General features: G+C 37.8%; 1 protein-coding gene across 2 annotated transcripts in view; it reads left to right on the top strand.

Annotated features, from left to right (window-relative positions):
- Positions 1 to 2,894: 2,894 nt before the first annotated feature.
- Positions 2,895 to 16,781, top strand: part of HNMT (histamine N-methyltransferase) — a 35,920-nt gene continuing 22,033 nt past the window's right edge. The window contains exons 1-2 of one of the 2 annotated variants that reach the window (XM_027132044.1): positions 2,895 to 3,388; positions 10,069 to 10,121. In XM_027132044.1, coding sequence (XP_026987845.1) covers positions 3,252 to 3,388; positions 10,069 to 10,121 — 190 coding nt within the window. In that variant the 5' untranslated portion in view covers positions 2,895 to 3,251. The remainder of the gene's footprint in view (positions 3,389 to 10,068; positions 10,122 to 16,781) is intronic. The other variant, XM_027132034.1, reaches the window with a different exon arrangement.

Raw genomic sequence — 16,781 nt, 5'->3', positions numbered from 1 at the left:
TACTTGCTAAATTTCAAACAAACCAACACACCAAGTGAGCCAATCAATTTGTATAAAAACATCTTCCTTCTCTTTTCTTGTTGAGAGAAAATAAAATGAACTCTTCTAACTATTTGATTATGATAATTTAACAATATTACCATTGTCATATACATATATGCTATGCTATGGGGCATATTACTAAGGACAAAAAGCCAGTCCAATAAGAACTGTATTCAGAAGACTATATACCAGGGTGAATGAGAGAGCCAAAAAATGCTACGTACAATAAAGATGCGTCCTTAGAATTCTGCTAATGCATATTTTTCTCTTTGGTTCATTTGTTTGTTTTTTTGGAATAGCACATAAGCCTAATAAGAATAAAGCAATGGAATAAGAATATAAGAGCAATAAGAATAAACAAGGGAAACCCTTTGCTTTTTGGCCTAGCACAGATAGTATTATATTACTAGGTGATTGGATCAATACAGAACTACTCCACTTTTGCTTTGTTCTAGTCTTCTCTACCATGGAAAATAATCCTTATGTTGGAAAGCTACAAAGTGGTGAGAGGTAATAGGATGTAATTTTTAAAAATCGGTCCATGGAGTTCAACAACATGAATTTGGATCCAGACTCTTCTCTCATGAGTTATATGATCTTGTACAACTTATTTGCTCTGAGTCTTGCTTGATGATATCAATAGTTTCATCCCTGGAGGGTGAGGAGTATCGAAGGAGATAATTCATGGAAGGCACTTTGACACAGTAACAGCCTAATAAGTGGTAGGGAACAGAGAACAGAAGCCCAAAGTAGGTAAGAGAATATCTAAGAATTCTAAACTTGACAATCGTTCAAGGCCTAGAAGAATCGTACCCCAATGTACTAAAATAATTTATAAAAGCAATAATGATGCTATGGCCAGTAACCTTCGAGAAGTCATGGCAGATGATAGATGTGCTGGACTGTTTGCCCCAGTTTTCAAAAAAGAGGGGAAAACTTAGTCATCCCAACCAGCCAGCTAGATGTTTTAATCGCCAGGGACATTCCAGATGCATTATGGATTACGAAATGGATATTCTAAATGCAATTTTAAAAGGTAGTTGTGATTGCTAAAACCAGCATTTAGTCAAGTGCAAGTCATACTGAAAGTGTGACTCCTAACGCAGGAAAGTGGGTGAGAAAAAAAAAAGAGAATCTCAGTATCATGAAAGCAACAAGGATGGAGAGGAAATCCTTGATGAGTCACACATGAAGAGCAGATTGTTGGGAAAGATGTGTGAACGAGTGAGGCAGCTGAGGGCCTCAGGTGAAGATTGAGTTTTAGTTAAAGGTAGTTTTTAGTAGGAAGATAGAGGTTAAGGTTATTTCTTCTCAGCAGAATGGCACACAGTAGACCCTTACTAAATATTTGTTCAGTAGATGAATACATGAATGAATGATTTGGATTAAGTTCTAAAGAGAAGGGTGGAAAATGGTAATATAAGAATTAAAAACGTGAGAGTCAGTCTGAAGAAGGCGAGGCTCTTTGCATAGAGATGGGAGTTAAATAGCACATGTATAGAGGCCTAGGGGTCGACCAACCAGGGCCACTGGGCCAAATCCAGGCCAGCACTTGATTTTGTGCAGCCCACGAGCTAAGAATACCTTTTACATTTTTAAATGATTGAAAAAAATCCAAAGAAGATTAATGTTTTGTGACATGTGAAAATAATATAAAATTCAATTTTCAGTGTCCATACATAAAACCACTGCTTTTTTGTTGTTCTACTGTTGCAGAAGGAGCCAGTTATTAAGCAGTAATAATGTGCTAAAGCACTTTATAAATGTTATTTATATAATTCTCACTACAACCTGTGAGATATAATTCACTGTTCCCATTTTACTGATGAGCAAACTGAAACTTATGTTTCAGCCAAGTTCACACAGTTGATTAGTGGCAGAGTCAGAAACTATCAATACATCCACAGTAATCTGACTTTCCAGAGTTTCCATTTCCTCCTAGGATGAAAGCACTGGCTCTAAGAGTAGTGAGACCATGAGATGTTTATTAAACAGGGGTGAGGAGTGTGCTGAATGCTTAGAGGGCCGCTTTGGACCTGAATCAGAGGAAGAGAATGGTTTAGGCAGACACATTTATAAGAGAGGTATACGGATTTAATTCTCATAACTCCTTCATCATTTGGATACTATTATTAACATCCCATGTTGGATAAGGGGTGGATTTCTTAAAGACCATTTCCCAGGTAAAAGGCCCAGCATGTGGACGCTTTGGCTCTTTTTTTTTTTTTTTTTCTGCTGTACGCATAGGCTCCGGACGCGCAGGCTCAGCGGCCATGGCTCACGGGCCCAGCCGCTCCGCGGCATGTGGGATCTTCCCGGACCGGGGCATGAACCCGTGTCCCCTGCATCGGCAGGCGGACTCTCAACCACTGTGCCACCAGGGAAGCCCCGCTTTGGCTCTTTTGATGGGTGACACCACTGGGCCTCCAAAGGCTCATCCAATCCTACGTTTTAGGATCCCACGTTCAGAAGCACTTAGGGAAGGTTTCCTATGGATTGAAGGATTCCAGTGTCCTGCATTCTTCCCTGAGACTTCTTTCTCCGCCCCCTCCTCCTCTCCCCCATCTTCACCTCCCAACTAGGCTTCTCAGACCTTTCAGTTAATAGCTCTGTTCCTGCATCACAACAAATCAATCAGCATATGAAGAAATGCAGCAGAGTTTAAAGTTCAAGTGTTTAGGGATGTGAAGGCATGAAACTCTCCTAACAGAAAGCCTGGAGGCAGATGACAATCTTTTGTCAAAGATTCAGCAGCTGTAGATTTCTGGAAGTGGTTTGTAACCTTGCAGCTGGCCTGTTTATTCCTGCCTTTGCTGCCTTTGGCGCTGAAAGCAGCCACGTTCCCACTGGGAACTTACTGGCTGGCCCCTGCTGCCAAAACAGGAAGTGATTTGAATGTCGTCTGTTTTTAGGACTTTCTGAACTTCAAGAGTTTTAAAACAAATTTCAGCAGTGGATTTACTGCTTTGCTTTACTACTCATTTCTTCTAAAACGCCCGTGCCAGGGTTAAACTCTCAGGGGCAAAGTCCTGTACAAATAGTCACTTAGTAATGAGCTTTGCAAACTCAGCCTCTCCAGCACATTAAATTCAAAGCAGGGCTTTTTTGTGGATAGAAACTGGTGCGGGTGAAGAGAGAAAGAAGGAACAGGGAAGAGAAGGAAGGGAAGAGACCTCCCTTCCCTCCTTGTCTTTCTCAGAAAACCAAACATGGCATCTTCCATGAAGAGCTTGTTTTCTGACCACAGCAGATATGTTGAATCTTTCCGGAGGTTTCTCAACAATTCCACGGAGCATCAGTGCATGCAGCAATTCATGGACGAGAAGCTGCCGGGCATAATAGCAAGGTAACCAAAAAAAAAAAAAAAAAAAGGCCGTTTTTGTCCCATGGACAAGCCTCGGTCTCGTTCTGTGCAGTGATAGATGGGTCAAGGCCATCCCGGGAGGCTGGGCGCGGGGATAAGAACGAGGTACTGACAGCCGCCCCGCTCGACCCTCCGGTGCCCCTTCTCCTGCCGCGTTTCAGTTAGACGCTCGCTTGAAACGTTCAAAGGCTCTGATTTGTGCTGGATTTCCAGCTGCTCAGAGATAAGCGTTAACCATCTGAAGGCACAAATCCACGTTCCTTTGGGAAAAGATAAGATCCCAATCTTTGAGCTCAAATTTTTCAGCCCTCCTCCAAATTTTACCTTCCAAAAAAAAAAAAAAAAAAAAAAAATCCCCAACGAAGTCTAGTATTTTTGCATTAGAATCAAATAATTACCAAATACTATTCACCCCTGAGGATTGAGTGGGTGCCTCTCAATTCTCTTAATACCCATTTAAATTTATTCTCCTTATCCATTATTATAGTTACCACTCTCCAAAATAATAATAATAATAATAATTGTCTTTTACTTTCAACTTAATATTAGCAATGTGGCCCTAAAAAAGCATTTTCCCATTATCAGTGAAACTCACTAGTGTCTACCCTTCTCGCAGACTCCTTTTTTTTTTTTTTTTTTGGTGATTAATGTGTTCAATTTGTGCCAGAGCTGATAAGCATTATGAGAGTAACAGATTTCACATGGCAGTGATAATCAAATCACTTATCTGGGGGTGGATTGCGGGAACTTTGCGCTTCAGGAAGTAATGATGGAAAACTGGGGAAAATGGCTGGGGATCCAATTTGCAACTGGAAAGGAAAGTTTCCTATCAGCAAAGGAAACTGATATTTTTATCTTTTGCTGGATTTTTCTATTGTAGGCCTGTAATTCTTTCACCAGGACAGTTAACTCCACCTGACCAGAGAAAGCACTGTTGGATGTATATGGAATTTTATTGCCCTTTCTATCTTCTATTTTTCATGGTTCAGTTTTTAAATGTGTTTTTTTTAAAATTGAGTATCATATATTAAGTAATAAGTAATAGGATAACAGTGCAAAAATCAAAGCAGACAGCAAATACAATTTCTTATCTAGGAACTAATTATAGTTTACTTCTTTGAGTCTTTTGGTTCATTTCTAAAATGAAAGGTAATGAGTTAATTTCTGAGTTCTTTTGCAATGCTAAGCATCTGTGTTCATGTCTGTGGCTTATGCAGATCCTTGGTTTACTTCCGCCTTCCGTTTGGTTTGAAGACATACTATGGATGCCTAGAGTAACTACAACAAAGACAGTGGTTCCTTGCCTTACCCACTTCCATTCCTGATTCGGGCTCTCCGGAGACAACCACTTTCAACACTCTGAAAACATTTAGTTGTTGCTTATGGAATTTTCTTTCCTAATTCTAAATAACATGTTATTCTCTTTCTTAATTTTGATGTATTAAAGTAGCTAAATAAACATGCACATCCCTCTCCCCATCATGTCAATACAACATAGCTATATGGAGTGGGTATATATAATACATACGTGTATGTATATATATATGAATATATACATATATATGTCTAAATTTTGGTTAATTTGTTTATATCATATCATTTTGCCTGTGTAAATATTTTTCATAATTGAACAATGCATTTATACTATCGTTACTACTATCATTATATTTCCTTTCATGTACAGCCTTTTGTTTTTCCTAGAGTTAACTACTGTCTTGATTTTAGTTTATTTACTTAGCTTCCTATGTACCTATCACTACTTATACCCCAAGCAGAAGTATTAATCTCCTCTCAATATATTCCAACAGATCAAGTAACCTGCTGATTTTTCCTCATGGGAACATCTTTTCTGGAGTTCTCTGTTCTTTTTTTTCCAGTCTGGGTTGATTTGCTTTTGGCCTGCTATACAAGTATTGATGAGGAATTTATTTCATCTTCTAGAAATTCCCTTCTCTCTCCAGTACTGAATTCCCAGCTTCTGGATCTGATGCTGTTTCTTTCTTGGTTTCTTTAGTCTTTTTTTTTTCTTCCCTGCTAATCCTTTAAGAGCTTTCTAAGAAAGAGTGCATGGGAGGTAAATTTTTTGAGACTTTGTGTGTTTAAAAATGCTTTCACTCCTTGCTCATCATTGTTAGATAGTTAGATAGTTTGGGTATAAAACTCTACAATGAAAATGATTTTATATCAGAAATTTAAAGATATTTTTCCATGGTCTTGCAGTTACTGTTGAGAAATCTAATGCCATTCAAATTCTTCATCTTTGGTTTGTGACCTTTTTGTTGTTTTTTGTTTTTTAGGATCTTCTCTTATATCTAGTATTCTGAAATTTTAAGATGATGAGCTACGGTGTGGGTCTTTCTCACCCATTTTTGTGAGTAGTCCCTGGCCATTTCAATTAAGATTCAGATCCTTCAGTTTAGGGAAGCTTTGGTATTATTTAATCATTCCTGCCCTCTTTTTTCTTTCTTTCTTTCTTTCTTTCTTTCTTTCTGGAATTTCTATTCATCAAACAGAAGACTTTCTCAGTTGATTCTCTAATTTTCTTATATTCCCAGTTTTCACAATTTTATCTTTCAGCCCTCTATTGTTTGCTATTGTATTTTTAATTTCCAAGAATGTTGCTTTTTTATAGCATCCTGTTCATCTTTCATAGATATAATACCGACTTTTATCTATTATAAAATTTTCCTCTGCTCTGTGCATGTTTCTTCTGAATTCTCCTTTTCTGTTTCTTTTGGTCTCTCTCATGTTAGGGGAGCTCCCCAACTACAGATGAGTTTTGGTTGTCCATCCAATCAAATAATGAGGCAGTAAAAATTAGTTCAGGTCCTCTTTGTGTATGTACAGGAACAGTCTGTTGAGCAGTTGGCTCACTAAAGTAATTCGATGTAGATTTTGCACTTGATGGGAGATTCTCAGATGCCAATATAGATAAGTTTATTTAGTGAAGTGGATTATTTTTTCACAGAGGAATTATTCAATCCACTATCTGGAAGTGGTAAACAGGGCGAGGATGGTTATAGCATACAGCTGTAAATAGTAAAGTTTGTTGTTGTCACATATAATGCATTTAGATCCTTGCCCGGAAAATAGCAAGTTTTCAATAATTCTTAGTTATCATCATAATATATGAAATAGGATGATAATAGTGTCTAATCATAGAGGAGTTGTAAGAATTCAAAGAGTTAATTCACTACAGATGACCAACAGGCACATAAAAAGATGCCCAACATTGCTAATTCTTAGAGAAATGCAAATCAAAACTACAATGAGGTACCACCTCACACTGGTCAGACTGACCATCATTAAAAAGTCTACAAATAACAAATGCTGGAGAAGGTGTAGAGAAAAGGGAACCCTCCTACACTGTTGGTGGGAATGTAAGTTGGTGCAGCCACTATGGAAAACAGTATGGAGGTTCCTCAGAACACTAAAAATAGAACTACCATATGATCCAGCAATCCCACTCCTGGGCATATATTCAGGCAAAAATATAATTCAAAAATATACACCCCTATGCACCCCTATGTTCCTAGCAGCACTATTCACAATAGCCAAGACATGGAAACAACCTAAATGTCCATCAACAAATGAATGGATAAAGAAGATGTAGTACATATACACAATGGAATACTACTCAGCCATGCCATTCGTGGGACTTCCCTGGTGGCGCAGTGGTTAAGAATCTGCCTGCCAATGCAGGGGACATGGGTTTGATCCCTGGTCCAGAAGATCCCACAAGCCGCGGAGCAACTACGCCTGTGCGCCACAACTACTGAGCCTGTGTTCTAGAGCCCGCAAGCCACAACTGCTGAAGCCTGCACACTCTAGGGCCCACGTGCTGCAACTACTGAGACCACGTGCTGCAGCTACTGAAGCCTGCACTCCTAGAGCCCATGCTCAGCAACAAGAGAAGCCACTGCAGTGAGAAGCTGTGCACTGCAACAAAGAGTAATTAGAGAAAACCTGCATGCAGCAATGGAGACCCAATGCAGCCAAAAAACAAGAAATAACGCCATTTGCAGCAACATGGATGCAACTAGAGATTATCACACTAAGTGAAATAAATCAGAAAGACAAATGCCATATGATATCACTTATATGTGGAATCTACAATGTGACACAAATGAACCTACCTAGGAAACAGAAACAGAATCACGGACACAGAGAACAGACTGATGGTTTCCAAGGAGGAGGGGGTTGGGGGAGGGATGGAGTGGGAGTTGGGGTGAGCAGATGTGAGCTTTTTTTTTTTTTTTTTTATAAATTTACTTATTTATCTATTTATTTATTTTTGGCTGCCGTGGGTCTTCGTTGCTGCACGTGGGCTTTCTCTAGTTGAGGCGAGCAGGGGCTACTCTTCATTGTGGTGCACAGGCTTCGCATCACGGTGGCCTCTCCCGCTGTGGAGCACAGGCTCTAGGCATGCAGGCCCAGCAGTTGTGGCACACGGGCTCAGTACTTGTGGCTTGTGGGATCTAGAGCGCAGGCTCAGTAGTTGTGGCACATGGGACCAGCCACTCCGTGGCACGTGGGATCCTCCCGGACCAGGGATCGAACCTGTGTCCTCTGCATCGGCAGGCGGACCCCCAACCAATGCACCACCAGGGAAGTCCCAGATGTGAGCTTTTACATACAGAGTGAATAAACAACAAGGTCCTACTGTATAGCACAGAGAACTATATTCAGTATCCTATGATAACCCATAATGGAAAAGAATATAAAAAAAATGTATATATATGTATAATTGAGTCACTTTGCTGTACAGCAGTAATTACCACAACATTGTAAATCAACTATACTTCAATAAAAATTTTTTTTAAAAAAAGAGTTAAGTCATATAAATCACTTAGCTGTGCCTGGAATAATAATAATAAGTTGAGTGCTTGTCATGTGCAGACACATTTCTAAAAGATTTACATCAGTTACATCATTTAATCCTCACAACTCCTCCATAAGGCAGACACTATAATTATAACCCTATAAGGCAGGTGGTATTATTATCCTATTTCTTAGAATCAATAATAAAGGCACAGAGAAGTTCAACAACTTGCTCAAGGTTACGTATTAGTAAGCTAGGATTTCAACCTAGGTGCTCTGCTCCGTAACCTCACTATGCCAGCTAATGATAGAGGCATTTTTAAGAATTAACCAAGGGCACAGACAGGGATGGGTGTATGAGGACTCATGATTATGAATTGGAAGATAATTAGAACTGAGGAAGGCAACTCATTCACAGGTGTCCTTGACTCTGTGTTTCCCAGTGTCCTTAAGAACTCTGCTTCAATCTGTCTTCTTCCTATTACTCTGGGCAGGCTCTTCACTTTAGCCAAAAACTAGGCTTGTTTACCATCCTGAAGCACAAACAAACGAGCACCGTTCTTTCAGTTCATGTTTCCTCTCTAGCAGTCTCCCTTTTTCGTTCTCACTCTTTCATCCTTTTTCAAAAATCTCTAGATCTTCTTCTTCTTTATTGAGTTCACTTTTAATCCCACTGCCATCTGACTCCTGCCCTTAACCACCTTTTAAAGCTGCTATTATCAAAGATATTCATATTGCCAAATTCAATGGAGAGTTGCCCTCTTTTTATGTTTTAGTAGTACAGTCTGCCATGTACAATGGCCTTTTCCTTCTCTAATTCTCTTATCATCTCTCTGAGCTTTACTGCTTTCCTCTCTGTCTTCTTTGTGTGTTCCCCCATTATCCCATGACTTTTTAAAAGTTGGTATCTTGTCATAATCCCACTGCTCTTCTCTTTGCAATACCCTTGGGTGATAGAATCTATTCTCCTACTTTCGACCATTACTATATGATAATTCTCCAGAATACATCATCAGTCCTGATCTCTCTCCTACCCAGCTTCAATCTTGCATATCCAAATGTCTGTTGAATTCAGATCAAAAAAAAAAAAAAAAAACACTGAAAAAACATAAACTTGCCATAAAATCATACTGTCCAGCTTCCTTTTCGATACCACCCTTCACCCAGTCATCCAAATTCACAACGTGGCAGTCATCGTGCACCTCGTCCTTTTTCTGACCCCTTATTTTTTTTTTTTTACATCAGTTTAAAGAAAGTCCTACTGTTGCATCCCAGTCCATCAATTCCACTCTATTTCTGTATAGAGCCATAATACTGGGCTTTATTGTCTCACATTTCAACTTGAGAGCAAAGTGGTCTCTTCATTTTTATGTATCAGTGCTTAGGATAGGCACATAATAAATGTTTAATAAACATTTGTTTATTGAAAGGAAATTAGCAAGAAGAAGGAAACAAGGCAAATATCAGAGAGAGTATGAATCACCTTAGCCTTTCTCCCATCTACAATGAATGGCTTATTATATTACCAGACTCAAAGGCCCACTTTTTCTGTTTTTGTTCTCCAAACAATCTTCAAACAAATGCTATTTCCCACGTCTGAGATGTTTATAGTGCTGTTTCTAAAAGTCTCCCAGTTCAAGGTTGGTAATAAGTGGAACCTTTACTTCTAAAGATTTCTGAAGACAGCAATATAGCCACTGAAATGATCGAGGCCTTTCTTGTTGGCCTAGTTTTTGTTCACTGTAATTTTAGTCTGTTCTCTTCAACTAGACTTGATAATCAGATTTTACAAACCACCTGGCACATTTTTCTTAAACTACATAATTTTTTTTTTTTTTCAGGATTGGAGACACAAAATCTGAAATTAAGATTCTAAGCATTGGTGGAGGTGCAGGTATGAATAACACATTTTAAAATTTGTATTTCACTCCAAACATCATGCTGTCTGACAGCAATATTGTTCATTCTTTAGGAAAGCCATTTTCCTTTGCTTTTGGCAGAGATTAGTTTATTAAAACTAGTAAGAGACATACCACTTCAACTAAGATTAATGTCCGCATAGATTTATAGCGTTTAGGACATCGGCCTTCATTATTATCTGTGATATGGATACGTGTGGCTTTCTTATTTTTTTTATATAACTGGAAAAAATATAGGATAACTTTGAGGATACCTTTGATCCAAAATGATTTAACTGTTCACAGAAAAGGGAAATTTCATAAGACATTCCTTAAGCTTGTGCCACTTAAAGCAAAGTCCATAGACTGGTTAATGGTTTGCAAACTATTACTGGTGCATGAGAAGATAAGTGTGCACTGGAACGTAAATCAATGCACAGCTCCTTTCATTGAGAAAGCATTGCTATGGGGAAAAATATGCTTAATGACATAGCTAATTTACACTCTTGTGACCCCACTCTTTTTGAGTTGCACTGGCCTAAACCATTCCCTTCCTCTGGCTCAGTTCTAAAGCTGCCCGCTAAGAATTCAGCACACTCCCCAACTCCCTTTCGTAAGCAGTTCATGTTCTCATTACTTAGAGCCAGTGCTTTTATCTTAGGGGAAATGGGAAGTCTGGAAAGACAGGTTAATGTGGGTGTAGTTTCTGACTCTGCCACTAATGAACTGTGTGAACTTGGCTGAAACATAAGCTTCAGTTTGCTCATCAGTAAAATGGGAACAGTGAATTGTCTCATAGGTTTGTAGTGAGATTTATATAGATTAGTTTCTAAAGTGCTTCTATAAGGTGGAGGTAGGTCCTTTCTGCAAAAATAAAACAAGAAAATTCATCTCCAGACTTTGCCTCATATCAAACTCCTGAGTAGTGTTTGCTTTACTTTTAAGCTGCTAGTCATCTGGAGGTCTGAGTTAACATAATAATAATATATATATTATATAATATATATGATATATTAATACTATAATATAGTCATATATTATTTATAATATATAATATATCCATATATAATAATATATAGTCATATATAATGTTTAAACATATTATTCATATGTTTATATCCTTATTATTGTTTTCATTTGAAATAACCACGGAGTGATGGTTAGTATAGGTAACAACTTGGTAACAAGTGGACACTACATTACCACTTGTCACATAGTGCCAAATGGTAATCTCTTGAGTCTTCTAAGTGTAATGTTCTAATCCTACATGAATGAGTTGAATTGTGCCCATCTTAACACAAAGATAACCAAGAGCCCTCTAATGGAATAGGATGGCTAGTTTTTGATGTCATCATTTGCTCATTTTTCATAAAATACACTGGAATATAATGTAATAAGGACTGACTCTTAAAATAATTTTACGTTATTATCATCTTTCACCAAGAAAACAGAAACCAACAAGGACAGGTAATGAAAGATACTGTCATGAATGATCTAATACAGTGTGTTTAAGCTAAAATACTCTATTATTGCTTGTGATATTTTATGTCTTAAGGTTTATAAGAGTGATGAATTGCCCAAAGAGTGTCCTATTAATTCATTTAACCAAGACAGTCATTTCCAGTGCGTTTTGCAAATGAATTTCAGGCAACCACAGGCAATGAGACTATCATTTGATAGTGTCACTTGTTCTTGGACAAGAAAAGAAGCCCTACAAGGAAAAGTAATTAAAAACAATCTCTACCGTGGCCAAGTTAATTGACCTTTTAATATAAAGTTAATTGAATTTCTAATGTAAATGTATCAAGCAAGATGCTTATAAGCTATCTAGAGAAAGGAATATTTGCCCCACACAGTGATTCCTTACATAAAGGTGCACATAGGGGCTAATATAGAGAACTTTTCCAAACAGAGGGAGCAGTACTTGGTGTTCTTCTGACTGAGCCCTAACATTGTATTAATAACAAGCTCTGCCTTGGAGAGAATATGGGTGCCCTTTAAGCTCATTCTTCATAAGCAACTGCTCAGAAACATAAGAACTGCAAGAGAAATTCAAACTGTACTTAGTCTTCACTGCTCAAGTAAGTTACATGAAATCAAAAGCAAGGCACTTAAAACCCCTAGGTCTAGAGGTTCTTGGCATGAAAGAGTAGTGTTTGGGGGGAAAGGACACCTCACTCAGTTAGTCTGAGTGCTTATATACCAACTGGGAGATGCTTATCTAATAATCTGTCATTGCCTAACTGCAAGGACTGCATGCGCAGAAGAAAAACATATAATGAGGAACTTCCTGTACTTGCCTTAGAGAAATGGGTTCGCCGCATGTTTCACAATCTACAGTGTGCCTGAGACTTTTGCATTATCCTGCAGCTTAGGTATCCTTCCAAATCAGTGTCTGAACTCCAGTCCCTGGCAAATGAGGCCATTGGCCCCGTGTGACACCTTGTGCTCAGCTCCCATAATGCATCTTACAGGGTTCTACTCTGGCCTTAGCTTATGGGCCTCTCTGGTTTCACTTCCTAGATGTTTTCTTTTGGATGTCCATATACCTACAGATCCTATTCTGCATATCTTTGGTGCAAATACTCTCTCTGTATTTGTAATGGTGATACCATTCTCACCATCATGATGAAAAAACACTCCAAAAGCAAACAAACTAAAAACTTCCCTAAATCAAATTGCTGCATTTATATCACTTAATGTTCATATCCTATGGGGGTCTGTTTGATTTTCTTCTCAGAAGCATGAGCAGGGACTGCTATGTACCCTGTCTGTCTTCTGTCTCTTCTATAGAGGTTGGTATTTGGGTGCAGAGGGATTTCATAATTTAAGAGAGAATGTAAGGTTTTAGAAAAAGGCGTTTGGCAATTCAGTTCAGAAGCCAAGCAATTATTAGGGCTCTGAGCAGTTCAAAAGAAAGGAAACTGATGGAAAACTTTTCCATGTCTTCTGTAAGTGATCTACTACATCAGTGAAATACAATTGATAAGCAGCATTGTTATTCATAGATGATATATTCGATGTTAGGAGAATGTTTGAAATAAATATTATGTGTATCCACAAAAGAAAGAGAGGAAATCAGGAGAAAAACAAATCATGTACAGAAATATAGACCATATAGTTTTTACAAAGGCCAAATAGAGAAGTGTAACGCTGTATGTGTATGTGCACAAGTTTGTATACTTTCATGAAACGAAGTGAGCAATGGGAATGCTTCATTCGAGGTCTCAGAGTATTCAGATCATGCTTATTTCAACAATTTTTTTTTTTTTTTTTTTGGCTGCGCGGCTTGCGGGATCTTAGTTCCCTGACCAGGGATCGAACCCGTGTCCTCGGCAGTAAAAGCACTGGACCGCCGGGGAATTCCCAATTGTTTTTAGCTATTGAGAGCAACTGCATTGTATTCCAAGTCTCATAGAACATGCTTTTTCGGTCCATCTTCAACACTGATGCTTCCTAAAATTAAACCACCCAATGGAACTTCTTCATTACTCAACTTTAAATGAGTGTTGTCTTTATGTTTGATGGTACATGAAGAAAAAGAAACCCATACTCTTTTTGGTAAGGGAGAATGCTGTTAATTTACAGTGCACATTTATACATGGAAAAAGGTTCCAGAAGGCAGTAATGGGCAATGTTTTCTCCTTGCTCTGGGCTTTGCTTCGAGGAGAATCACTTTATCTGCTGCGTTGTTCAGTTCTTATGTTCAAATGCCAGAAAATTTTATAAGGTTTAGACAGGACTCAAATAATCTCATTTTATCCAGCTCTCTACTTTTATTTTTATTAACCTATTATGTACTAACTCAGGTGTCATAACTTATATAATAGTGTATATATAGATAAATTTTTAATCCACTGAAGCAATTCACATATGAAACACAGGTGGTATAAACCCTTTTATAACATTTTTTGGAAAATAATTATGCTGATATATGTTGAGTTAGGTTGTTTTCTTATTCTGTAACGTATAGACACCAACATTACTACAGAGATTAAACAATAGAAGAAAATTTAGAGACCATCAATACCCTCATTCTACAAACAAGAAGCCTGAGAACCATCAAGGCAGAATAAAACCCAGGTCTCTTGATTGTAGTCTAGTCCAACAAGCTGTACTAAACAGATATAAAAGTTAACTGTCGACTTGGCAAAAGAGAGATTCGGTATTTAGTAATGACCAGCTATTTGAAAATCTAATTTTATCAGATTATTAATCTTGTTTCCTTTCATAAATGGCATGTTAAGGTGACCCTGAAGTTTAAGCTAGGTGGATAGAAATAGAAAAATGTAATTAAGGCAAGAACTGGAAGAGCCAGTGTACCCAGTTTAGAAGCAGGAGCTGGTAGCAAGCAAAGGTTAATGTTTCCAATGGTCTAGAGTAAGCCAACAGTCTGTATCAGCAACTAAGGAATGACTGGGGAAATATAGGGAATTGGGGGATTTTTTTTGCCTAGAAAAAAAGAATTTGAATGTGCTTATTGCCAGCTGCAGATATTTCCTATTGAGCAAACCACAGAATATTTGCCCCTAAAGGGCCAGTGGTTAAAAGAGAGGGATTTCTTTGTTCGGTATTAGAATTTACCAATGATCAAACCTGTTCAGAAATGAAAGCACACATCTTGGGTTATAAAGAGCAGTCACTCTAGGAGTACTAGCTTAGGCTGGAAAAACACTTTGCACATGTGCTATGGAAAGGAATCAGGCACTGATTTCTTGGGTGTTTGGGCCACTGAAGGTGCTTTCAGTCCAGAAAATCTATGATCTTATGAGTAACCTTCTAGAAAGAGGTAGGCATTTCTTCAGAGCGGTGTGGCTAACACCATGTTTTGTTATATTGAAGAAGTAGAGTTTAAATAGGACTTCTAGACATGCAGACGATTTTTGTCTGGATTCTAATTGCTTTATAACTTGACATGAGTAAGAACTGTTTTACTTATGTGCAGCATGCTAGCACTTATTCCATAACTGGAAGGATATGGACTCTGGTCAATTATTAATCTGTAGGATTTAGGACTGTCTACTTCAGATAATTTGGGGCATCAGATACAAAGTATTGTTAAAGGCATTCATAATTATGTTATTTTGAAAAAAACTATTCTACATATATAAATTTACCGAAATAGTTTACCTCATTGTATTGTATTTAAAACTTTCAGTGAACATGAAAGTACTGTTAAAGACAGACACAGTACAGAATGGAGAGACGTGAACATAATGCTACAACACTGGAGCCACTGTCATTAAAACCGAAATAAACAAGATTGTTTTGGCTAATTCAATAAGGCCTGAAACAGGAAAATGGGGATAATGAGCAGAGTGAAGACAAAACTATCATTATCTGCAGATTAAATGACTGTATACTTAGAAAAGCAAATAAACTCAGTTGTATAGCCTTAAAATTAATAAGAATGCAGTAATGGCCTGATAAAGGTAAAATAGGAAGAAAGCAATATGGTAGATCCACCTTTCTTTTTTTGTCAACATCTGCGTGTTTTTCATTTACAGTTTTGATTATTTTACAATGTACTAGAAAGTCTGTGGCATGTGGTTATGTGTAATTTTGCTGAAGGACAAGTTTGTATCTTCCCAGTTCTTGTGCCAGTTTGGGACACAGTCTCTTAGTCGATGAATATGCTTCTACTTGACATACACTATTGAATACAACTTTGCGATTTAAGACACACAGTCACATAACCCTGGTGTAGGGTGTCTGCTGTCATCTTCATTTTATACATGGTGAACCTAATCATATATGCCACAAGGGGATTGGGGGTCCTAGAGATTGGGGTCAATGCCCAAGGTCTTCTGAGGCTTTGTCTCTATTAACAATAACAAACTGATAGGAGTGGTAAAAAAAAATACTGGATGGCTGAGCTACTAATATATTCAGTACAAAATATAAGAAACCTATTTGAAGAAAAGTTCGAATTTTTACTGAGAACAATTTGAGAAGATTTAAAAAGCAAATATGCAATAGTGATGAGGTTACAGTGACATGAAAGCTTTCATGTACAAAAGGTAAGAGTTTGAAATGAAACGAAGTTTTCCTGAAAGTAGCGTGGCGTCATATATCAAGAACAGTTCTGATATTCATCTATCACACAAGGCCCTTGTGATGCTCGTTGTTAAAATACTGACATACTTGGTAAATAGCCATCCCTGATGTCCCAACACAGGCCCCGCTGCTGCTTCAGCCTCTCCTCATAGATTCTGTACATCCTCCACCCACCCTGTACCTCAGCCCCCCACCTCCAAGCGTTCCAACAATTGGACTGGTCTTGCCTACCCAGAGGGCCTCTGAAAATGTTCTTTAGTTCTTTAGCCTGCATCCTTTCTCAGCAGCTAGCGTCTGACACCTGTTTTTTTGTTTGTTTTGTTTTGTTTTATATCACCAAAGATCAAGGATCTCATTCTAATCATTAATTCTGGTTCTTGGAATTAATCTGCAAAAAAGATTTTTGCACAAAAATTCACGGTTCATTGTCAGATGCCTCAGAATAGCAAAAAAACTTAAAACTAAGTATAACTATACATATAAAACTGTACATAAAAATGTATTTCTATGTATAAATACATATTCATATATATTTCCACATATAAATGCACACATTTATATATTTTTTAGATACTTTTATTTATATTATATATGAAAGG

The sequence above is a fragment of the Aethalodelphis obliquidens genome, unplaced genomic scaffold (genome assembly GCF_003676395.1).
Source record: "Aethalodelphis obliquidens isolate GAN/ISIS:26980383/991018 unplaced genomic scaffold, ASM367639v1 scaffold2, whole genome shotgun sequence".
NCBI classification, from domain to species: Eukaryota; Metazoa; Chordata; class Mammalia; order Artiodactyla; family Delphinidae; genus Aethalodelphis; species Aethalodelphis obliquidens.
Note: the sequence above shows the minus strand (reverse complement) of the source record. Positions and strands in the feature narration are given on the sequence as shown.